This window comes from Lissotriton vulgaris, chromosome 6 (genome assembly GCF_964263255.1).
Source record: "Lissotriton vulgaris chromosome 6, aLisVul1.2, whole genome shotgun sequence".
NCBI classification, from domain to species: Eukaryota; Metazoa; Chordata; class Amphibia; order Caudata; family Salamandridae; genus Lissotriton; species Lissotriton vulgaris.
In genome coordinates, this window is record NC_141694.1 from 501,951,170 (window position 1) to 501,977,257 (window position 26,088).

General features: G+C 45.4%; 1 protein-coding gene across 1 annotated transcript in view; it reads right to left on the reverse strand.

The window, feature by feature from the left end:
* LOC147707493 (CD109 antigen-like) overlaps positions 1–26,088 on the reverse strand; it is an 899,009-nt gene that overhangs the window by 490,907 nt on the left and 382,014 nt on the right. The window contains exon 11 of the mRNA XM_086926509.1: positions 9,460–9,681. Within this exon, the coding sequence (XP_086782635.1) occupies positions 9,460–9,681 (222 nt within the window). The remainder of the gene's footprint in view (positions 1–9,459; positions 9,682–26,088) is intronic.

A 26,088-nucleotide genomic window follows, 5' to 3' on the forward strand; every position in this document is an offset into this window, starting at 1 on the left:
CCTTGCTGTATTGAGCACACTAATTGTCAAACATGGACCCAGGCTCCTCCAAACCAAGCACAAGGTAACCAAGCCGTACTGTAAAGAAGGTACAATAGTCCAGGTAACAAGGTGTCCTTACCAGAGGAGCACCCTCTATAGGAGTGCTTCCAGGGCTAGATGTGCAGCAGCTTCAAGTTAAGGCTGGAGTGCTGACTTGAGAGCGATGTAAATTAAATGGTGAACATAACAAACATCAAATCGGTGCCCATCCACTCCAATACCATTCAGGAAGTTTCCTTCCTGGTGGTATTTACTCCAAAAAGAAATCAAGTTAAAACAACAACGCAAAACAATAAACACGCATGCAGAAATGCCTATAGGGCTTTGTCTAACGCTATAAGGGCAGGTTACACGCAGGAGGTAAGGAAACAGATCTTAATATAAGGCCACACAATTACAGGCAAAGAAGGCCCATGATGAAAATAGATGGAGGGACTTGTTGGTTGCATGTAATGGGAAAAACTGGTGTTGATTCTGGCACTTAATTAAGTGGGGTGGCGATAATGTCGGTCCGGCACGTGTTAACAATGTCCCCTCAGAAGCCTGGGTTGCTCATTATCAGACCAAATTTTCTTCCCATGTTAATGATCCAGGGCAATACCAATGTGTAGTTCCAGAGTCAACACTAACATTTACTCTAATGGAAATAGAGCGTGCTTTTGATGGGGTAGCTGCAGGTAGAGCACCGGATCCGGAATGTATCCCGGACAACATATTTAAATTTGACCGAGAGAATTGGCTGAAATATATTTTCCTATTCCAGAATCCTGGCATGGGGCTGAAACTATCCCCATATATAATAAAAAGGGGACCGAGCCTATTAGTCTTATAGACACTATGAAAAAGTTGGTGGCTAGATTAGTGATAAGCAGGGTAAATAGGTGGATTCATGATAATGAGACACTATCCACCTATCAAGCAGGATTTCGCTACCATGTTAGTACCATCAACCAAGTTTTTAGATTTATGATGTTATATTGGAACACCGTGGTCTTAGTTGGTGGAACCCTCTATGCAGCATTTGTAGATCTTAAATCTGCATTTGATCTTGTGCCCCGTAACAAACTTTGGGACACTTTCAAATAAGCTGGGATGCCCGCTGAGATCCTTTCATTCATCATAAAACTACATGATCTCACCTATGCCAAGTCAGGTGGGGCCAACAGGGGGAGACAACAGAACAAGGGAGTGCGGCAGGGGTGTGCGTTAGCCCCTACCCTTTTCTCTTTGTTCATTAATAATGTTATCTCATACTACTCGGAATACTCCACAGATGCTCCTACTCTCGCTGGTTCGAGGGTTCCTTTATTAATGTTTGCAGACAACACTTTAATTTTGTTTGAAACCCAAGCTGGTCTGCAAAGAGCCCTTGACAGATTTAATCTTTTTTGTGATAACCGTGATCTTGTAGTCAATGTTGACAAGACAAAGTTAATGGTTTTGCATAAAAACAAAACAGTGAAAGCCAGAGTAGAAATGAATACTGCGTCCCTTGCGGCCCTCCTAAAAGAACATCGTTTATCCCAAACCAAACCAGTGGCACTGGTTTTGGCAATTTACCAAGGAAAGGTTAAAACCTCAATAATCTATGGAGCCGAACTCTGGGGCTTCGAAAACGTAGTTCCTTTAGTCCTAGCTCAGAAAAAGTTTTTGAGGGCATTGACTGGCCTTCCCCAGTTGACACCACTTAGACCCTTACTGTTAGACCTGGGGTGTATTTCCTTTGAGGAGGAAGCGGGTTATAGACCTCTCGCCTATTGGCGACGGCTTTGGACCACCCCTGAGTTAGGGCCCTACGCGCAAGCTGTTAAGCACATTAGAGAAGCTGACAAATCTAACAAAATCTCATGGCTACGAAGGATTAAGGCTACCTTATTGGATATGAGCCTCAACCACTTATGGTTGGACCCAGAAGGGAATTCTTTCCCCTTAAAATCAGAATTTAAAGCCTTCTAAGGGATATGGTCTATCAGAAGTCTCTTTCTCAGGTGAATGGCGATTCCTTACCAGGTCACTTTCTGGGTCACAAAATTGAACATAGATTGGAGGCCCACTGGGATACCATTACCAGCCCTGGTGATAGGAAGTTCTATCACCAATTTAGAGTGGGTACTCTCCCCATAAAATCGTTCACAAAAAAGTGGGGGAATGCTCAAGACACAAATTGCCACTCTTGTTCATGTGAGGAAGAGACCTTGCCACATCTTCTTTTTGTTTGCCCTGCATATAAGGCACCTCGTCACAAATGGCTCAAGCCAGTTTGTGCTAAAATAGGAACAAGATCTTGCCAAACAACTTTGCATATTCTAAAAACTGACACCAGCGAAGTCATAGTTATTGCTATGGCTACATTTTGGAGCTGGACGTAGGCCATAAGAAGGAATAGGATGCAGGGCAGTATGTAACAATGTAACTATGTAATTGATTTCAATAAGCTATGGTGTCTTTAGTCTCTTCCAATCTAACCTGTTTATAAGCTTATAAGATTGTGAACTTTTTAAAGCTTTTTTTAACCCAAACCTGCGTAATTATGGTTATTCCTTTCCTTCAAGGAATTCTTATCTAGTCTTAAAACAAAAGGTTTTATGGCATGTATTATCAGTTTGATATGTTTTAATAGAATGTTATTGAATTTTATTATGTGACACTTTAATTGTTTTAAAAAAGTAATTTCTTGTTTTTTTATTTATTTTGTTTATATGTGTCTTTTATGATTGTTTATGATCGTATATAGACTAATTGATGATGATTGATAAATAAACACAAACTTAATAAAAAAGCAGATTAAGCTACCCAAGAGAGGCTCATCTAATGAGGTGCTCCAAGTGTCAGACCTAGAGCCAGGCACCTCCAAGCCAAGTACAAGGAAAACAAACAGGTCTGTAAAGATGTAAAATGTAGTCCAGGCAACAAGCAGCATCCCTCACAGTAGTGCTACCTGGACCAGACGTGCAGCAGTATCCTTGAAATAAAGTGGCATTTAGCCTGAGGCTCACTGAGTGAAGAAGAGAGCGTTGACCGAAGCAAGATGCAAAATAAAATGGCTTCATAACATAAACCTCAAAATGGAACCCAGCCAAAGTTCACTTCCTGGTGGATTCACACAGATACAAAATCAAGTAAAAATAAGAGTGAGAAACAAACACATAACCCAAACAAAGGAGCACTGCCAGTGCCTAATATGGAACCAGGCACCTCCAAACCAAATACAAAACAAAAAAAAAACAAGCTGGACTGTAAATGACTGGTAAGTCCAGGTGACAAGTGGTCTTGACCAGAGAGAAGCCCTTCAAAGTAGTGCTTCCTCTTCCTCTATTATTCATATAGATTTCACACTTGAAAATATGTAACTAACATTTACTTTATTCCATTGATAAAACACAATTCTCCAACATCTTTTATTAGCCTAGCTATCACTGCAAATTTGTGCAAATTTGTGCACAAGACGTTGTGCAAAGCTATGATCTAAGAATGCTAGCACCAAAGTCTCTGTTGAATTCTTGAGCACAACTGTATCAACAGAAACAAGCATTGGTAAATGCCTTCGGTTTCGCCTATGTGAATAATAATAAACTGTTTTTTGTTTATAAGTTGTAGCTTGGTGAGCAGTTGTGCGACAGAAGTTACTGAAACGTCATTAAAGTGTTATGACTTACAATTACAATAGCCTAATGGAAATAACAGGCAGCTAGTAGGCTGCCATACAATTTACTGTGTTTAACAAGAGAAGCGCACACAATTTAATGCATAGTATGTAATGCATAGATGACAGATGAAGCAGGGACCGCGCATACAAGACTGAGTTTATAAGGATACAAATATATTGAAATACCGAACTTACCACCAAAAACTTATTTTTAAGTCACTCCTAAACCATTAGTGCCTTGTCTTATGGAATCTAACTGCAGAGTACAAAAAAGTCACACAGCTCATTGAATAACACTCACGCTATTTCCCCAATTCATCCACTATCCTTACCATATAATAAGAATTTAGTACAAATAGTGCTATTGCTAACTTTACTATGTACCATGAAGCTGTGTTTTGTTTGCTCTTATCTAGTGCAGAACTGAAGCAGACCAGGACACATAAATATATTATATCTGGTGTTTAACGCCATCAATGAAATCCAGTTTATGTTGCATGATTCCCAACCCACTTTCTATGTTTGCTATAAGAAGTGAATATAATTAATAGAAGAATAAAAAAAGGCAACATGCATCAACCAGCTGAGAATAACAAACAATTCAAAAAGTAAATGGAACAGCATTGTCTCACACATTAAAGAAGTACAGAGTTATCGAACAGGCAGAAATCAATACAGCATAGCCAAAGGAGTAACATGTGTGGTGTGGCTGAGGAGTGGGCAGACAGTCTCAGATTAAATAAGTAATCTGTGTAGTCTTGATTCCACCACATGCCTCTCTTTTACCATCCCACACTTCAGCTCTACCTCATATTAACAATATATATCTATATGTATATCTATTTCTATATATATATTACCTACTCGTTTTGCCAATAACTTTGAAGCAATTTGAAGCAATCACCCTCCCCTCCTCTTTCCCGCCTTCATTATCTGTCTACTTCCCCTGCTCCAACCCCCCTCCCCTGAATCTCTCACCTTGCCTGCTTTTTCCCTTATGTATTTGTGCTTATTGTTTATCTCGACCTTACAAGTAAATATGTTGCCATGCTCTAAGAACTGTGTAACCTTTGTAACAAGGTAACCTGTAACTATGATCTGATGCTCATGTAAAGCGCTCTGATACATCCGGGTCTAGCCAGCGATATATAAAACTTTTAAAATAAATAAATAAATAAATAAATAAATTAGTACACCACTCCCTTCAGCTGCTGTGTTGAAATTTCAGGGTGATTTGTCAAGTGGGGACTGAAAAAAAGGGGGGTCCCAAAACGCATTTTCCCCATGTAATTTCCAATAGGGGTTTTAAACGTGTCTACGGCCCGAACCCCTGGACGGAATTATATAAAATTGGGCAGAAAGGTAGCTTTTGGTTCAACGTGCTTTTTGTTATTTGGTGTAAATCTTTTCAGTATGAGGCGCTGACCCTCTGCAGATCCATCTGTGTATCCGTGTCCACTTGCTAAAGCAAGGTACTGATGGGCTAATCACAACTTGATAGAAAAGTTTCAGCCGACCATTTTATATATCGGGAAATGGTCCCTAGGGCTAAAAAGTAGCATGCAAAGTAAATGAAGGGGTCAGGTTAGAGCTTTCCTGTCCCCATGTGTGTCTAATAGATATGTGAAAAGAATGTGCAATGGGCAGAAAAAAAGGCAGATTTTTTTTGCCACACGTTAGATCTGCAGAGCCATTGATGATAGTGGGCCCCGTGTAAATCTGCGACAGATTTCAATACCTTGCAGTGAATGGAAAACAAATATTCATACTCACAAACCCACTCTGACACCCAAACAGACATTCTCACATTCACTGTGACACACAAACAAAAACTCTCACATCTAGACAGACACAGTTTCATTCTCCGTGATACCCAGACACTCTCAGACCTACTCTGACGCCCATACAAACAATCTCAAACCCACTCGCATGCAGTCCTAGATCCCGTGCGTACTCGTGAATCCACCACAAAGTTACTCACGAGGTCCGCATTGAGCATTGTTGGGGCTTTGCAAATTTGTGGAAAAAAATAAAGAAATTGGGCTTTTTTGCAGAAAAATGGTAAAAAGATGCTGGCCATTTATATTTACAAAAGGAAAGATGAAAGGAAGCCTGTGATTTGTTAACTCGAGCAGCATAAATAAGAGAACATTGTGGGGAGTAGCCATTTTAGCTGCTTTTATATTGAGAGGGGAGGTGGTTTTCAGGAGTTCTGACTGGAGATTTCAAACAAAAACAGATGTTACCCAACATAGAAATAAAACTAAGAGCCCAGCAAAGAGCTTTTAAAAGTATGCTGAATATGTTGAAATATATAAAGTATATCTAGATAAAAATAGGGAGTGTATGTAAGATGAAATAAAATGTGTAGCTTCTAGAAACAATCCTAGAAAGTAAAATAGAAGGGTGTTTAGAAGAGAATATGAAGTAAAAACACAGTGAGTAGAAAGGCAGAAAGAGGAAGTGGTATACTGTATATATATATATTAATTTCATCCTGCCAGTATGAATCAATGTGTTAGAAATTAGATGTGGGTGCTTGCTTTTAGCATTTAATTTAATATTATATAATTTGCACATGCACACACTGTCAGGCAGGCACTTACACTCCCACAAAAGGACTTGTGTACCCATCACACCCATAAAACCATTTACACACCCATTTTCTCACCTTTACATCCAAGTTTGAGTCCTAGTTCACCCTTACAGCCTGGGAGGACATCCGCAGAATGCAATCTGCACCACAGGAAGAGTTTTAAGGGAGTTTTGAGAGGACTAGATCGGCACTCTTGTGAAGGGAGAATCTTGATTGTAGTTGACCTTAGAATTAGGGCCCCTAAGGGCAGTGGCTCGGAGAAGATGAGAAAGGAGCAGAGAAATGACTTGGGAAAGGCTCCAGAGGAGAGAGAGTATTCTTCACAGAGAAAGAGTTCCCTATCGGATTTGATACAGAAAGTAGTGTCTCCTCCCAAACCCAGTCACCTGAGGAGCCAAAGGCAGACAGGCTGAGAGGGGCTAAAGGCTCAGGCTGGGCCAGCTAGCTGCTGAGGAGAGAAAAGCTGAGGCTGAGAGCGGCTTGAAGGAGAAAAGGGTCTGTCTTGTTGGCTCATGAAGTGACTGTCAAGAAGATAGACGTAAAGGCCAAGTAGCTGTTAGAATCTAGCAAAAATGGTGGGAGCAAAACTAATGTGTCCAGTGCAGAAGAAAGAGTCCATATACCCAGAGACTTGGGGGCATATTTACAAGGAGTTAATGCCACCAGAATGTCACTTTATCAGACATTCTGGTGCCGTTAATTCCTTTGCCTTATTTACAAGTCAGCTTTAAGCCCCTTAACATGGCTTAACGCTGCCTTGTAAATAATTGCCCCTATTCATGCAGCATTTAGCATACAGGGGGCGGGCAATGGGAGTTGCAGTGGGTGTACTGCCGCAACACCCATTGCTTTTTTACGTTGCCCCATATTTGGAAGGTATGGGCCAGCACCAAAAATATCGCCAGAGGCTACCTGGTCTTAAGAAGGCGATACGAGCAGAAATGTTTCATTTCTCTTCCTTTTTTGCTCTTTCCATGTGTGCTGCAATCAGCATAGAAATAGCAAATCGCCTGAAAAGATTGCTTATATGCAGGGAGCTGTCCCTTCCTGCACATAAACAGCCGCAAGGCAGCAACATTGCGCAAGAGTGCCTAGGCTGGCACTATGCAGCTTTGTTAGAACCAGCACTAAGGAAAACACAGGTGTGCGCAGCATTCTTCTAAATAAGGTGCAACCCTGCATTTTGAAACTGAAGGAACACAGTGTTACCAATTTTGGCATAACACTGCACTCTGCCAGTTTCTAGTAAATATGCCCCTTGGTGTCTGACTGTAAGGAGGGGGCTTATATAGACAGGTTGTTTCAGACATATGAAGCAGTTCTAGATGTACTGAGGATTTCTAAGGAGGATAGGGGAGCATGCCTTTGGAGTCACATTCCTGGTGATGGAAGGGACATGCCTACTGGCCCTAGAGAATGGCAAGAGGTTGAGGTATCTCATTCTGAAAGAGACTGTTGTTGGCAAGTATGAATTCTCCCCAGACGAGTGCAGGTTGAAATACAGGGGCAGTCAGAAACTGTGTGAGCAGTCCGGGGAGAGTTTTGTGGGTTAGTTTTGAAATGTTTGTAAAAAGTTTGATTGTTTTCTAAGAAGGTTTATGTAACCGTTTTATGCTTTTTTTTCTTTCCAAACAGAACTGGGAAGAAGGAACTGGATTCAGACTGTGAAAAACATGCAAAAACATAGTACTTACTGTTGTATCCTTTTTTCTACAGTGTCTTTTGGAACGCTCCATGTAATATACTATTCTATGAAAGAAAATACAGGTTCATCTGTGTCTGTTCCAAATTTAGTTGCACCTTTTACCCAGAACAGCATATGAATATAAAAGCAACTCTTGCTTGGTACTCTTTTTGCAAAATGAAATCAGCGAGTTCTCTAAGAAGTAGATTTTTTGTCGCAGATGAAGGCCAGTATAATTTCAAAGCTGTGCTTAACGTACCTGCCAAAATTTGACAGATGCTACAGCAAAGTTCTCCTGGTGTCTTGAATTAAGTGTTTAATGTTACCGTTTGAGTGGAAAAGTTATTTAAATTATCCCATATATATTCTGTACAGCTCTTAGTTAGAAACCAATTTTTCTGTATAATCTTTATGGTTGTTTTTTCCCCACTGTCCATTGATGACTGTTACAACAGTAGATCACTTTTGGTGTATGAGTATAGAACCTGAGAACAGTAAAAAAAAAAGGGAAAATGCATCCACAGTTCCCATGAGGAGCTGGGTCTAGACTGATTTGCATACGTCTAGGTCCAGACTGGGGTGACGTGGTAAGCAAACTAACAATGGATTAAACCCAGATCTAGGACTGGGAGTAAATTGATTTGTTCAGAATACTGTCCCTCACCTGGTCTTTTTGCTTTGTAGTCCCAAGGGGGAAGGGTATGCCCAGACATGGGTCTCATGCTCACTGTCCCACTGGATTAAAGCTAGCCTGCTAATGAGGGGTGATACCCTGAAACTAGTCCCAGGATGCTGGATTCCACTCAAGGGAGGACCTGGCCTGGCAGTTCGAATTTGACTGTTCCCTTGGGGAGCAGGGTCAAGACTGTCTGCATATGGCTGGGTCTAAACTGGGGTGGCGTGATGAGCAAAATAACAATGATTTAAACCTAGATCTATGACTGGAGGTGAATGTTTGATTTGTTCAGCATTTCGTCCATCATCTTATCTTTTTGCTAAAGTTTTAGGCAATTTAATAAACACTTTTCCTATGGAAACATGGCCCTAACTATAACTATCTACTGGTGTAATTATTTTTTTAATACACTAAAATCTCTTACAATACAATTCCTAAAGCATTGGATATTGTACACATAAGAATGGGCACATCATCACCCAGAAGCAAAGGAAGTAAAGTACAGTTAAGTAGGGAAAAGAGAGTTGGGGCCAGCAAAAGAGTAGGAAATAGGGGGAAGTGGAGATGAGAAGGATTCATCATTCCAGGGATCGGGGGAATGTAGATGAGGAAAGAAGAAATAGGGATGACTGATAATTTGACTCCCATAAACAGCAAAAAAGATTCATAGACGCGGAGGAGGAGGAAGGGGAAGCAGGAGGGGGACACCCCTATTCCGGTTAGGAAGAGAAGGGAGATACAGACTAAGTGCAAAAAGCAATTATGTATAATTTCTACTTGACACTTCTAATTCTATGATCTGGTGGCACAGATACCTTAATTTGCAACTCTTTTGTTGTCGCCAATAATGGAACGTCAATCTGAACAATACCATTCTCAGGAACTGTATGATGAGCAGGAGCAGTCTTCTCCCTCTTACTTTCATTCATCCTCCATATTCGAATCTGGCGATAAGTTGACTGCTCAACTGTGACTTGAACAGTATTTGCTCTCTCTTCTGTGGTCAGCAACATGTTGTCATGTCTCTTTATCATTATCTAAGAAAATATAAGAACATGTATAAGAGCAAGGGCACTCATATTACATTTGCAGTAACATAGTGTAAAGCAGAGGTTCTCAAAATGTATTGCTCTAAGCAAAATCTTTTGAAGTCGGGCCAACACCAAAACGTTAAGGCAAGCATTGAGATGGGAGCGAGAGGGGGGCACGGGGTGCAAATCACAAGGGCGATCATTATATAGCCCTTTCAGGAATGTTGTTCTTTAGCTCATATGACATACGAAATAAGATTTATAAAAGAGCAAATGCATAAAACAGCATTGACCAAAAACACTACTTCTCATAATTGGGGTACTGTAAGTCCCCGCCAACCAGGGCCCCACTGCAACTGCACCTGCTGCACGATTAATAGCTGAGGCCCGGAGAAGCAGGCTATCTTCTCTTCTTGTGTATCCAACAAAAGAGAGAGTGAGGGATTCTTCACCGTAGGGAAGGGAGGTTACTCGTAGTCCCCGGGACTGAAATCTAGTATAAACAAAAGAGGAGTAACCCCAAAAGCAACACGAAAGGTTCTTAATGGGATGTCAAAAGAGGTAGCAAAAGGACAATATCCTTTTGGTAAGAAACCCCTCACTCACCAACCTGGTTGGTGACATGCTTCATCATTGGGGTCCACCCAGATGGCCGAGTGCCACCCGGGCGTGCTGCGACACCTGACTACAGTGGAGCTGGTTATTAGTGTGGAGTGCAAGAAAAGTGATGTTAAAAATTGTCCTGTTATGACTTGTAATAAAGACTTTATTCAGAAGCTACTGAACAATAATAAAAACAAGGTGTAGATACTGATAGGTTATAATGACCAGTAGTATCTATGTGTGTGTTATATAAAAAAGTGTCTACATGTTTCAACCTGTAGATGGAAATCCCAGGTTTTCGTCAGGACCAAATAGGAAAATGGGTGGTGTACACACACTAATGTGTACCCAGTCCTAAATTCCTTCTACCTTACTGCAAAATAGTGCAGCAGGCTGCCTCAAAAACCTAAATAGGTGAGGAAAAAACAGAGAAACCTGTGGAAGGAAATGGAAACAATCACAAACAGATAATATACATGCCTGTAACGTAGTGTAGGTTCTCAAAATTCTGCATGCTTCATGCGAATCCCATTTGTAAATGAATTGTATTTAATAATGTGCCAGGGACGTGGATACTAGAGTGGGTAATTGCTGGTATCTGGTGCAGTACTGCTTACTGGCCGTATATCGTTCATTGGATATTGTCCTTTTGCTACCTCTTTTGACATCTCATTAAGAACCTTTTGTGTTCCTTTTGGGGTTACGCCTCTTTTGCCTATCTTTTCTTCTTGCCTTTTTGAAGCAAGGATGTGCACTACCCTAATGCTAGCAGAGAGAACGAAGCCCCATGCCCACCTTTTTAAAGTAAGCCATTCACCCTCAGACCCTGGGCCCCAGTGTCGCTGCACCTGCTTCACTAATCATAGCTACTGCCTCGAGAAGTTCTGTATTAACAGCGTAGGGACCCAGGAGCACCTTGCTCATTAATGGCGACAACAATCTGGATATCTACTTCACCTGCTCTCTCACGGTCAGAGGCCTGTAAAAATGCACACCTTTTTTAGACTAACCATAGGTTGACACCAGCCCAGTTGGTGACTAAGACGGCACAACTGCCTTACAGAGACAATACTAGTAATACTCGTAAAACCAGTGAGTCCAGTAGCCTTAAAAATCACATTTCAGCATGTATTTACACTAAACGACTTCAGAGCAAATCCTGGCCAATTTCTATCAAATCTCTTCACTGATGTCAAACCTAGACGGGACATACTTGACCCCGTAAATATAAAGCAAGCATTGACAATGCCAACAGTTCTGGCTTTAATGGAATGTTGTATGGCAATGTGAAGCATTATAAGTAAATATGGGAATGGATTTGTATATGTGTGGAAGGAAAGAAATGCAGAACAATATTAGTGTAGTTTAAAAGGTCAGGTGACAATTACACTATCCAGCAGGACCTAAACATTCATGTAGGTTAATGACTACCCTTCTCCCATCTGCCAGAGAAAAGCACCATAAATTATCTAGTTATCTAAGACACTCTAATTACATTCCAATGTCATGTGTCTATCCCTGAAAGTTCAAGCTCAGGCAGCTGGATAAATACAGAAAATGACCACCGCTGTGTGGATGGCAAACACTACAAAACATCTACTCCTGGCTTCAAAAATATGGGTGGAGCCAAAATCCCTCTCCAGTGTTGCTCACATAATTGTCTGGTGACAGCTGCGCGGACAAGCCAGACCATATGAAGAAAAAATAGGCAAGCCGCAAAAACAGATGCTTTAATCATAATATTATGATGCTGAAACGCAAGTGCCTGAAAACTGGAAGTGAACCTACAATTCTCATTTCTAAGAAAATGCATCTGTAGTTTCGCAGAGTGTTAAAGTAGTAGCCAGGCATCTCTCACGGCCTATACCACATGTCCCTGCTTTTCACTTTGCCGCGATTCCTGCGAAACTAATAAACATCACTGAAAAAGTCACTGAGAGCTCTCTGTGATTTCAAAGTACTTCACTTCTCCTCAAAAACACAGTGGTAATGGGTACAAGTTGTTCGCTGCACATTTTTAGAAGACCCTCTCAATCCATCAATTAATGTACCAGAGACCAGATGTTTCGAGGTAATGAAAGTACAAAACCATATACCTATGGTTATCCAAAAGGCCAAATATGAAGCTAAAATGATATGCAAGACAGAAACTCCAAAACAAGCCATTCCTCCCTGAACAACTAACACAGAGGTGAATAACTCAGGCAGAAAGAAGGTGCTTAGCAATTGAACACATTAACAAACATTTTGGAGAAGACCACACTTCAAAAGCTATAGGAGCAGAACATGCGATGTTGCATTGGATAGACAAGTAAATTCACCACACTCGTCCAGCCCAGTATCAACTCTATAGCACAGATTTGCATAATGAGCAAATCCTCTGACAATGGACTAAGAAAATGCTGACCTTCATCGATATCTAACCCTATTATCATGAAAGAAATTGAACTGTAGGATGCTCAAGGGCTAAGATGCATTCTGGAGTTGTTGAACTCATAAATGAATAATGGCTCAACAAAGTCGAATTGTAAATTCAATTTCAAGTGCTTTCTCAAAGTAAACTAAGTAATATGCATACAGCTATCTGGGACAAAGGTCCATATTTCATGCAGAAGCTTGCCACATGCTTCATTTCGGCTAGGAAACATCGCTAATCAAATACACAGACCCTTTGCCAAATAAAGAAGTCCAAATGACGAAAACACTGAGGCAGGAGCTAAGACTTGAGAGCCCCTTGCTTTCTACTATAAAGGCGGAGGAGCGTCGCCCCACTGCTTTGCAGCAGTGAAATAAAGGGGAAAAAATGATAATAACGTGATATTATTATTTTGTTTGTTCTTGCTGCAGCAGCTTTGCAGGGTACGGCGAGGCTGCTCTCCGATGACAAAGAAGCAGAGGGAATGGTGAGCACACTCTATAATGCGCAATGACTGTTTGGCTCGCCCTCTCAGGCCGGCCAAACAGCCATGTGTACTACGCATGTTCTCCACCCAGGCTGTATTACAGTCTGAGTGGAGAACAAGGCCAGGCTCCCATTCCCTGGCTGAGTGCCGAACCATGGCGCACAGTCCAATCACAACGCTGCATTGCAGCATTTTGATTGGTCAGGAAAGCCTGGGTGTTTCCTGTTCCTGGCAGAGAGAGATGCGGCAAGAAGACAGTGAAAAGACGCGGCGAGGAGGTACGTTTTTTTAACTTCTTTTTAACACCCTTCATTCTCACCACACCTCCCGCAGCATGATGATAGTGAATGTAACAATATTTGAATCAAAATCAATGCCGGTTAACAGAAAATCACACTTAACAACTCTCTCCCACTAACACTATAGGAGTTCAATCCATGGGACACTGTTTGTTCACTGTCTAAGAAAATTGGAAATTTATTAGTATTTCATTGAGCTGTCCTGCAGACTTTTATAGTGATTTGGATAAATGACAGGTCCAAAGAGAGCTTCGATGTAACATTTCGTTCATGGGATGCCTTTCCTGACTGCATAGTTATAATTTGTGTCAGGTTAAAGTTGGCCTATACAGAAAGTCTTATGTGAACATGCAGGTACCTACCATCTTTTTAAATGTTCTGTGTCATGCGAATGATTGAATAGGAAAATCCAGGTCCTATGACTCTGAAATTCGAGGTGGTTGTCAATTATTCTTATACTTGCAAGAATGTAGATATCTTTTTTTTATTTACAAGAATTAATAGCCGCACAAACATTTTATAACCACACTTTAAATGTATAATAATTTCCTGCATCATTTGTTCAATCTAGATTTAGTTAAGCAGATAGTGGAGAAATATGCATTCTATCCAGGTTCAGATAGCATACTAAGACTATGACTGACCTTTTGTGTAAAAAACGTCCTGTGATCTTTACAGAAAGTGGATTATTAACTGAAGTGGATGGTAGTCCTCTTCAAGTAATATTGGCACTATTCCTTACTAGATCCTCTTAGGTATCAATATTTAAACCTGAGATAAACCCTTGGTAGCTGTCACACAGAGCACACTGGCTTAATTTGAGATAAATGTGTACATTTGTATGGTATCAGTAGCATAACAGTTAAAAGTAGAAAGCACGGCACAATAAAAATCCCACTCTAATATATATATAAACAGAGGCACTTTTTTTAAAGAGCAAGTAGATAAAAGAAACACCAAAAATCTAATGTAGAGAACCATAGGTAGGAATCGAAGATGTTTAAATTAAAATAGTGCCAAAAAGCATTAAGCACCAACTGTCGGCATCTGGTTATGGTTGACCAGTATCTAGACACAAGTTAAGGCCAATTGCAACTGAGCGCAAGTCAGATACAAAAACCAAGTTTATCCCGGTTTGGAGTTTCAACGTCTGATTTAGTCTCTGAAACAGAAGTCAAAAATCCCCTGCGGGCATGACAGGCTCTGGCTGAGATGGGTTCCACAAAGGGAAATAGCTGTTGGGTGAAGTCCAAATGAAGGTGTTGGCTTTTGGTGGGAAACCTTGCTACCGGATACTTTCAGCATCTTCTCCTGATGAAGTTTTCTACCTTCAGACTCAGAAACTTTTTGGGAAGTCAAAGTTCTTTCAGTGGGATATATCACAAAGGCAAATCCGACCGGTGATGCGATGTTGGCAGCTACAGTTCGGCAATGGTCTGGTGAAAGCCTCTGGTTCCTTTGCCAGAAATCCGTGGAAATATTTTCAAGTCCCAGCTTTTAGGATTAGACAGGAGGACTATACTCCGACACTTATCCAAGGGTCCCAAGACTTTACAGATATCAACTGGGGGGTCAGGGCTCACTTCAGGGGAAGCCATCAGTAGGGCCCAGGGCAAGTCCAGTTGGAACTGGTCAGTTATGCTTTCAAGAAGGTTGGCTTCTTGCAGCTTTTTGTGACTGTAGCGGAACAGAAGACTAGCTAACTAGCCTTTTGGCTCTATGGTTAGTTGAAACATTTCCAACTCCCAATGGGTTGCACTGGTGCTAGGGAAAAAATGATAAATAATGGCAAAGAAGAAATGTACGGTTGACAAAAGGATGTGCAGAAAGTTGGAGTGAAGAAAAAAACCGTTGTTTCTGTTGTAGCTTTTGTTGGATATGCGGTAAATGGGCAGTGGTGAGGAGCAGTAGAGTGAGGGAGAAAACTGATGTTGGAAAAAAAGGATAAGCATTTAATTCACTTAGTTTATTTGAAAAGTCGGCTTGTGTGGAGTTATGTGATGGCTCGTAATGTGAGAATGGTCAAAGTATAAATAATCCCTCTAATACACACCCATTGATTGTCAGTTCCTAATTTGTGCTGGTGCTTGCTGGTGCTAAGCACCGGCACTTAATTATCAGGGCCGGGGCTACACACATTTAGTGCACGTCAGTCAAATTGATTTATAATTAGTTGCACAGAGTGTGTGCTGTACTGCTCTAATTGAAGTACTTGTTGTTTCACTTTTACTTTGTGATTCCTCTGATTCTGTCTTCACAAAGTCACTTCAAGTTAGTTTTAAGTTCACACTGTTCTTCAAGAGTTAACTACTTTTTTTTTTTTTTTAAATTTTTGGAAAACCTTTATTGTGCATGAGGAAAAATAACAAATACGGGCCTACAACCATCTGGCCGGCCACGAACACTCAGTGTAGCACTACAGCTTACGTTATGGCGACACAGTACTGCAGCAGAACCGCAAACATTGAGAGGAAGAAAAACTGGAGGATGTCGCAGCACCGTGGCACAGGATGAATGAAGGTTAAATTTTAAAGTTTTTTGTAATGCAACTATCGTTCAGGCCGTAGTGTTCCGTACTGATAAAATAAAAAATAAGAACAAGGTCCATGCAGGTGGGACACGACATTGGCAACTATATCAAGCAATTCGTATAGCAATAATCAAGTCCCCGCCAGGCAGGATGGTTACACATTATCCATGCTACAGAGTAGCGCCTATAACCCAATCATATTACCACTGCCACCCTACACCCAGCACTCCCTAACATGGGCAAAAAGGTAAAATCATAGAGGAATAAAACAGGTCCCATAGAAACTAACAAAAATGAAATATAACCCCCCACCCTACACACATGCAGAGGCTATGGCCTACCCCCCCTCAAGCAGCGTGCCTGTCGCCCTATAAACCCGAAATTTAGGAAGCAGAAAAGTCGGAAGAGAGGAGAAGAGACAGCAAGAAATGCCGAAAGAAGGAGAAAGGAGACGAAAAGAAAGAAAAATGTCACTATTGAATATAGGGAGGGAGAAAAGGACAAGCTAATCTACCACTCCCAAAAGAAGGAGGCGGGGAGGAGCCCACCCAGTAGCCGACCTCCCGGACTCCCAGCCATCTGCAACCCTAGCGCCTTGCGGAATAAACAATCAGCGTCATGTAGGAGAGGAGGAGCAATTATGAGGAAACAGGCAGGGGAAACCGGAACAGTCCCAACCCAATCTCCGCCCGCCCCTGTGTCTATCACATTGAGTAAAGCCTAGCCCTGGCCCGATTTAGGACATCCCCCCGTGCCCGCCCACCCCGAGAAGCCTGATCCAGCAAGAAGAAGGGGAGAGCCCTCCCCCATAAGAACAAAGGGACAAAATGGCCAGTCTCGGCAATGGAGAAAGGTCCCGGGACTAAATAAAATACACCTGTCCCAAACCAGTTCGTACTGAAATCGAGCAGCCAGATGAAACCCACTATACTACACAGAGCGGCAAACAATGAGGCCCCCACAAAAGAAGCACAGTCAAGCAGGATAGGCAAACATAGTGGCGGCAGTCTCTGGGGCTCCGTGGGAGGGGTTGCTCTCCGGGTTGGAGAGGGAGACAACGTGGCAATACACAAGCGGGAACATTGTAACCCAGTCTCCTGAACACCACGAGGTTGTCGAATAAGTCCACACGTTTCCGGCAACAATGTCGCACTGTCCGGGATCAGGGGGGGCTGTGCTGCGGAGCAGGGGGAGAGGATGGGCAGAATGTATTTCGATCCAGCCAAGCAGCCTTCGACCTTCTCCTCCAACTGCAGCAAATTCGCACGCCATTCGCACCGCAGTTCAGCTAAAGCCAGGAGAACAGAGGCGAGGGTAATTTGTGTGCGGTCGAAGAGTTAACTACTTAAGTTCTTCTTCTTAATCAGGCATTGGTGGCCCAGCGGCGAGGAACAGTGGGCGGGGACACTGAGTTGGGCAGGGCGCCTGGAATTATGTGGGGGTTGAGCTGTGCGCAGTAGCAGAGAGCATGTGCTGATTTTTTTCACTGATTGCATACAATGCGCACGCATTACCGTTTTTGTCACGCCACCCCCAGTATACCCGCACGGCCGCACCTCACCACCGCTCCAGCGAGTATCGTGGTTCAACGGCCATCGTTCAAAGTAGCCAGTAGCGCGGGCCAGGACCTGGACGACATTGGGCTTCGTTGAGGTGGACTTCAACTCAGAGACTAGAGTTAAGCACCAGGTGAGGGCGGCAGCAGGGTCTGGTAGTAGTGTTGAGTTAAAAAAAATAAAGCTGTGCAGCGGCCTAATAGTTAATGTTATGAAGCCTAATAGTGGTCCCCCCAAATCCTCCCTGTGAGCCTCAGCCTGTCTGACCTGCCCAGGCTGAGCCAAGAGGAGAAAGACTCATTCATGAATCTCAAAATCTGACTATTCAGTAGATGGCCTGGCGGCCCTTAGTTCGGTGTTGCCGGCCCCGGGCTCAGGCTCAGGCTGGACTTGGTTCTACAAATCTGCGGGGGAGGGAGGGTCACTCTTCTTAAGCCTAAACTAGAATCCAGTGGAGGCTCGAATTGGTTGCAGATGGTTCTGGAAGCGCACCATTTGCACTTTCTTGGTGCAGCTGGTGGCATTCTAGGTGCTCAAGCCTTTGGAAAACAATTTCAGCCTCCAGTCTGTCCTGGGACCACAAGCTGCGGCTGCCCCATAGTCATAACTTTGGCTCAGGGTAAGTGTTGCTGGCTCCCTTGATGCTCTGCATTTTCTTATTTTTTTCACCATGCATTGTTTTCCTGCCTTTCAAATAATGATAATCATGAAGTAGATTAAAGAATACTTTAGCGATTGTTTCAGCCAGCTTGTCTCACTCGGTTTCGTCTGCCCTGACAAAGTAACTCTGTTTTTAGCACCAAAATTTTTATTGTATATCAAAGGCAGTGCAACCCATTGCAAAGGTGACTCCAATCCAAGAACTTTTCATTTTGACGGGTACACGTACACCCAAACATTTATTCGGGCACACAGATTGTATGCTAACTTAGCGTGAAATTCTTCCATGGGTCAGGGAAGGGAAAGCAAAAAATTGCAGAGCAGAAAAAGAGGGTTCACATAATCTATTTTTCATCATCATCATTGATAACTTTATTTCGACCACAGTGGGCCATAAAAGTACATATAAAAACACAAGGTAAAACATTAAAATCCATTTGAAAGTTAAAAATGTCATATATATACACACACAAATAACTGCAGAAGGCATCAAAGACGCTCCTGGCTAAAAATCGAATTAAACCAACTGGATAGTTATCAAAGTGAATCATGACTATCTTAAAAGCCTAAAAACTGGAATCAAATCATTATAAAAGTTCTACGCTTAATCCACATGCCATGCAGAAATCGGGAGACAGCAAAGACAACCAGTGGGTGGGTGTCGTATCTAAGTACCCTGAGTGCATGCTCGTGCATTTGAAATCCCAAACTCCTGCAGATGGGTTTAATCTACCTATTGCGGGACAACCCGTATGCTGGACAAAAGAAAAATACATGGCTCACATTTTCTAATGGGTGTTCGCAAGCCGGACACTCTGTGCATTTATTTGCATCCCATTTGTTGGTAAATGACCTTAGTGGTAAACTACCCATTCTTAGTTGTAAATACAGCTTCCTAGCTTGTTATGTTATGTTATATGGTTTCTTGTAACGCGCACTGCAAGTCAAGACTGTCCTGGCGCAAGAGAGGATTCAAATGTCAGCTAGAATAAAAGCAGATGGTCTACACGGGTTGCCTAAATAGGTAGGTTTAGGTGTTATTTGAAATATGTGAGGTTTGTCGTGTGTCTGAGGAGGTCGGGGAGATTGTTCCACATCTGAGCAGCATCAAGGATTTTCCTTGGGTAGATCATATCTAGGAATTCCTCCTTCTTGTATTCTGTTTTTATGTCGAGGAATTCCCTGGTCATTCTCCCTACTGTTGTACTAGCATGCAGGGCCAACAAATTATTAGACCTAAACCTTTTTACTAGGTCAGTTCTGGAATAGGCCAGAGAAGATGACTCAGGGGATTCCCATAGCCCAGGGACATTACTCCGTGCACACAAATCTTTGATATGCAATAACCAGTTAATTTTCCTTGACCTCAATGCCACCCATACCTCCCGGAACTCGGCGAGCTCTGGGACAGACCAGAGTCTTCGCCAATATGTTAGAGGCCTCAGGGCAACCTCCTCTTCCACAGGGAATAACCCCAGGTCAAATCTTAATGGGACAAGTGGGGTGCTGGCGGGAAGGGCAAAAAGCTCTCTCATAAATGTGTGTTGACCTTTGCTAAACTTTTTGGTCGAGAGTGACCCACTTGTGGGACACCCCCGCGCCGCACGGCCACCAGCTGCTGCGTGTGCCCCTCAGCCTTGTCCCTGCCGCGCTGCCTGCCTCGCCGCCGGCTGACTCCGTTGCCGTTTGTTTTGTTTTTGTTTTGTCCGACATTTGTGCTTGTCCAACTGTATTCTTGCCCGTGTTAGCATTTTTTGTTTCCCATTAGTGCCTGTTTATTTATTTCTCAGCTTGCGTCCTTCCTGTTTTCCCGCCTACCTCGCCGCCCTCCGTCTTCCCTCCCTGCTCCCCGCTTCCCGCCAACCCCGCAGACCCCGCCCCTTTTTTCCTTCTGTTCCCTCCCTGCTCCCGCCTCCCAGCTGCTCCGCCCACCCGCGCACTTGGCCTTTATATGGCGACCGTGCGACACAGGTAAGTGTGACCCACTTGTGGGACACCCCTGCGCCGCATGGCCACCAGCTGCTGCGTGTGCCCCTCAGCCTTGTCCCTGCCGCGCTGCCTGCCTCGCCGCCGGCTGACTCCGTTGCTGTTTGTTTTGTTTTTGTTTTGTCCGACATTTGTGCTTGTCCAACTGTATTCTTGCCCGTGTTAGCGTTTTTTGTTTCCCATTAGTGCCTGTTTATTTATTTCTCAGCTTGCGTCCTTCCTGTTTTCCCGCCTACCTCGCCGCCCTCCGTCTTCCCTCCCCGCTCCCCGCTTCCCGCCACCACCGCAGACCCCGCCCCTTTTTTCCTTCTGTTCCCTCCCCGCTCCCGCCTCCCAGCTGCTCCGCCCACCCGCGCACTTGGCCTTTATATGGCAACCGTGCGAACGCGCAGCGGTCACGCGCAGCGGGCGCGCCGATTGTGCGCCGAAGGCGCGCCAAAGGTAAGCCCGTCTGCGCCCGTCCGCGACCGGATCGCGACCAGCGCCTGGACCCCTGGCCCCCAAAGACCCCGACCGACCCGCCTGACGTACTCCGCCGCCACCCTCATCGCTCTCAACTCCGGCCGACTCCCAGAATGCCATCAAGCCACACCACGACGCACCCACGGACCTTTCAGCTGCCACGCCTGCAAATTCACCTGCATCCGGACCTGCCTCGCACCAGCACCCGTCAAGTCGAACACCAGAAGCACCCACCTCAAGTGCATCCTGCTCAACACCCGCTCCGTCCACAGACACGCCATCGAACTCTGGAACCTCCTAGACGCCACAGCCCCTGACGTTGCCTTCCTCACGGAGACCTGGATGAACGCCTCTTCAGCTCCCGACATCGCCATAGCTATCCCAGAGGGCTACAAGATCGTCCGGAGGGACCGCAACGCCAACCAGATGGGAGGAGGCATCGCCATCATCCACAAGAACACCATCCGCCTCACGACCAGCACCGACAACACCCTGACCACCGCCGAACACCTGCATTTCCAGATCCACACCACCCCGAACACCACCCTCAGAGGCACCCTGATCTACCGACCCCCTGGACCACGCACACAATTCAGCGAGGACATCGCCGACTTCGTCAGCCCGCATGCCCTCCCCTCCGCTGACTACATCCTCCTGGGGGACCTCAACTTCCACCTGGAGAACAACAACGACCGCAACACCACCACCCTGCTGGACAACCTCGCCAACCTGGGACTCAAGCAACTGGTGTCCACCCCCACCCACCTCGCCGGACACACACTCGACGCAGTCTTCTCTTCCAGCACAGACATCGACTTCAGCCACGCCACAGAGCTTCAATGGACGGACCACAGCTGCGTCCACTTCACCTTCAAGAGAACGACGACCCACCACCACCAGCAACAGGCCGCCCGCAGAAGCTGGAACAAGATCACAGCAGACCAGCTCGCCACCTCCCTGAGCCAGCACCCTCCTGCCAGCTCAGCGAACCCCAGCCAGGCCGCCGACAACCTCACGAAGTGGATCAGCATCTGCGCGGACGAGCTCGCCCCGCTGAGGACCCCGCCCAGCAGACCCGGAAGCAAGAAAGCCCCGTGGTTCACCGACGAACTCAAGAGCTCCAAGAAGAACTGCCGAGCCCTCGAGAAAGTCTGGAGAAGGGAACCCACACCGCACAACAGGACCTCCTTCAAGCTTGCCACCCGGAAGCACCACCAGCTGATCCGCGCTGCCAAGAAAACAGCATTCAAGGAACGGTTGGACAACAACGCACACAACTGCAAGGAACTCTTCAACATCGTGAAAGAGCTTTCCAACCCCAGCGCAGGAAACAACGACATCACCCCATCGCAAGACCTCTGCAACTCCCTCGCTTCATACTTCCACAACAAGATTGCGGACATACACAACAGCTTCAACAACCAACCAACGCACACTATGACCGAACAACCACCCCCCACCACCACCCTCCACGCCTGGACCCCGATCAGCACCGAAGACACCATCCGCACGATGAACTCCATTCACTCCGGATCACCGACCGACCCCTGCCCTCACCACGTCTTCAACAAGGCCGACGCTGTCATCGCACCCCACCTTCGAGACATCATCAACACATCATTCGACACCGCCACCTTCCCTGAGAGCTGGAAACACGCCGAACTCAGCGCCCTGCTCAAGAAACCAACAGCGGACCCCACCGAACTCAAGAACTACCGCCCCATCTCGCTCCTCCCGTTTCCAGCCAAAGTCATCGAGAAGACCGTCAACAAGCAGATGGCCGCCTTCCTCGAGACGAACGGATCCCTCGACCCCTCACAGTCCGGCTTCCGAGCCAACCACAGCACCGAGACCGCCCTCATCGCCGCCACCGATGACATCCGAGCCCTGATGGACAATGGAGAAACAGCGGCCCTCATCCTCCTAGACCTCTCCGCGGCATTCGACATGGTCTGCCACCGCACCCTAGTACAGCGCCTCAGCAACATCGGAATCCAGGACAAAGCGCTGGAATGGATCATCTCCTTCCTCGACGGAAGAACACAGAGAGTCTGCCTACCACCGTACAAGTCAGAGGCCTCCGAAGTCATCTGCGGCGTCCCTCAAGGATCATCTCTGAGCCCCACCCTCTTCAACGTCTACATGAGCCCCCTCGCGGCCATCGTACGCAAACACAACCTCAGCATAATCTCCTACGCCGACGACACCAGCTGATCCTCTCCCTGACCAACGACCCCGCCTTCGCCAGAGCCAACCTGCACGAAGGGATGAAAGAGGTAGCCGAGTGGATGACGACCAGCCGCCTGAAACTGAACTCTGACAAGACGGAGGTCCTCATCCTGGGCTCTTCCCCCTCCGCCTGGGACGACTCCTGGTGGCCTCCCGCCCTGGGCACCGCACCCAAACCGACAGACCATGCACGCAACCTGGGCTTCATCCTGGACTCCTCCCTCTCCATGACCAGGCAAGTCAACAACGTCTCCTCGGCGTGCTTCAACATCCTACGCATGCTACGGAAGATCTTCCGGTGGATCCCCACCGAGACCAGGAAGACCGTCACCCAGGCCCTCGTCACCAGCCGACTGGACTACGGCAACGCCCTCTACGCCGGTACCACCGCCAAGCTCCAGAAGAGACTCCAGCGGATCCAGAACGCCTCAGCCAGACTCATCCTCGACATCCCACGAACCAGCCACATCACCGGACATCTGAGAGACCTTCACTGGCTCCCCGTCAACAAAAGAATCACCTTCCGCCTCCTCACCCACGCACACAAAGCCCTACACGACCAAGGCCCGAGCTACCTCAACAGCCGGATCAACTTCTACGCTCCCAAACGCCACCTCCGATCAGCCAACCACGCCCTCGCCGCCGTCCCCCGCATCCGAAGAGCGACTACAGGAGGAAGGTCCTTCTCCTACCTGGCCGCCAAGACCTGGAACTCCCTCCCGACCGACCTGCGCCTGACCCAAGACCACCTCTCCTTCAGGAAGAAGCTGAAGACCTGGCTGTTCGAGCAGTAGCGGCACCCTCCCCCCCCCCCCAGCGCCTTGAGACCCTACGGGTATGTAGCGCACTCTATAAGTGTCACTGATTGATTGATTGATTGAGAGTGTCCCCATAGTTCAGCCCCATATAATGCGGCTGCTCTGGCTTGTACCCTGTATATTTCGATAACAGGGTCAGCCGGCTTGAATGGAGATGTTATGTGCTTTTTGGATAACCCACCCACAGTCTGTGTTAGTCTCAGTGAGGATTTCGTTATTTGTCCATCCCACCCCAGATGATCCTCAAGAGTAATTAATAAATAGTCAAACGTCTTGACTCTCTCGAGTGGTGTTCCGTTGAGGGCGGGGTTTGGTCTTGTTTGCCTAGGGGGATTAAAAATCATGAATTTTGTTTTGGCCAGATTGATTTCCAATCCGCTTAAGGCACAAAAGTCTGCAAATCCATCAAGGATAGGCTGGATGCCAGTGGCTGTTCGAGACAACAGCAGAGTGTCGTCCGCAAACATTAGAGCGGGCACTCTTCCTTTGGCTAATCTTGGGGCATCCGTATCTTTTATGGCTAGAAGGTGTTTAACAAGCCCATTTATGTACAGACAAAAGAGGGTAGGGGCCAGCACACACCCCTGGCGTACCCCTCTTTCCACTGGAAATCTTCCTGACAGTTCTCCCACTTTTCCGCATCTGACCAGGGCGTAATTTCCAGTGTGAAGCCTGATCAGTACTCCCAAGAGATAGTGCGGGACACCAAGGTCATGGAGAACTCTCCACAGCTTGTTCCTGGGCACCAGATCAAACGCGGCCCGTAGGTCCACGAAAATGAGGTAGAGGCTGCCACCCTCCACACTCACAGTTTTCCAGAAACGGACCTGTAAGCGGAAGATCTGGTCGATGGTTGAGATGCCAGATCTGAAGCCCGCTTGCAAATTACTTAAGATCTGGTTATCCTCTTCCCATAGCTGGATCCTATCCAGGAGTATCCTCCCAAACACCTTCTGTGGGATATCTATCAGGCTGATAGGCCTGTAGTTTGAGGGTTGAAGGGGACAGCCTTTTTTTAAAATGGGAACTATCTCAGAACCCCTCCATGTCACGGGTGGGTCTGTGCCCGTTAGTATTGTATTGAACAGGACACAGAGGTATGGGGCCCATATTTTAGGTTCTGACCGAAACAAGTCCCCGGGGATTTTATCAAGCCTCAGGGCTTTGTTGGGTAGTAGCTTGTTGATGGTAGTCTCTACTTCCAGAGTAAAAATCTCCGGAGCCCCCTAGTTGGTGCTTATGGAGGAGGGTCAGTGTCTACAAATCGGAATCATCATTGCTTTGCCTAGCGTAGAGACCGCCAAAGTGTTCTTCCCATACTATTGGGGCTATATTTGTACTTATAGCGTTCCTCTCATCCCTGCCCTCATTACTGACAATTGCCCAGAAAGATTTGAGGTCTCTGCGTTGTAGTGCCTCCCTCAAATCTCCATTGTTCCACCTCCCAGCACTTTCTTTCCCTTTCTATAACCTGCTTATACAGCACCCTTAGGGCCTTAATGCGTAGTTTGCCTTTTTCTTTAATGGCATTAATCAACTCTCCTTTCAGCTTGCGGCATTCAGCAGTATACCACGGGTGATTCTTGGCCACTTTATCCCTGATTGTCTGGGGTGGGAAAAAGACCTCCAACATTATTAAGGCTAGCTGTTTGTGAATTTCGATGGGTCTACTATTTTTCCCAACAACTGCCCCCTCAGAGGCCACCTCTGCCATATCACTAAGGAGGGGCAACACTTGAAGGTAGATTTGGGATTGCCGTTCAGAAGAGCCCATGATAGATGGCCATTTTACTCTCCTCCTGTTGTTGTGCAGGAGGAGAGGCTGTGAAGGGGGATTAAGCTCTGGCATACTGTTTCTCAGTCACCAGCTCCCTGGCTTCAGGGACATTACCAGGGCATTATGGTCGCTATCCGACCGAAAATGGATCTTAAAGTCCTGGACCTTGTCCCATGATCTAGATTCGATCAAAATGTAATCGATGATCGAAGATTGGCCAACTCTGTTAAACGTCACATTACCAGGCCTATCCGATTTTAATCGGCCATTACAAGGTCTTATTGATAGTGCCTGTGTAAGGGACGTAATTTGGAGTACCAAAGGTGTCCATGCTTTTACTATAGGAATTGATGGTTTCAGTATATTCCAATATTGGTTTCCTTCATCAGGGTCCTCTGACGGGTTCAAATTGAATAATTATACCAACCTCGGGGTCATGTGTCCTGACAAATCCCCTCAATTTATCAATAACCATGGACTCCTGGCCACTCTGTGTTGGCCTGGAATAGATATTGATTATGGCTAAGTGCTTATTCCCTGGAAGTGTTAGCAAAAAACATAAGCGGCCACATGCATCATTGTTGCCATTT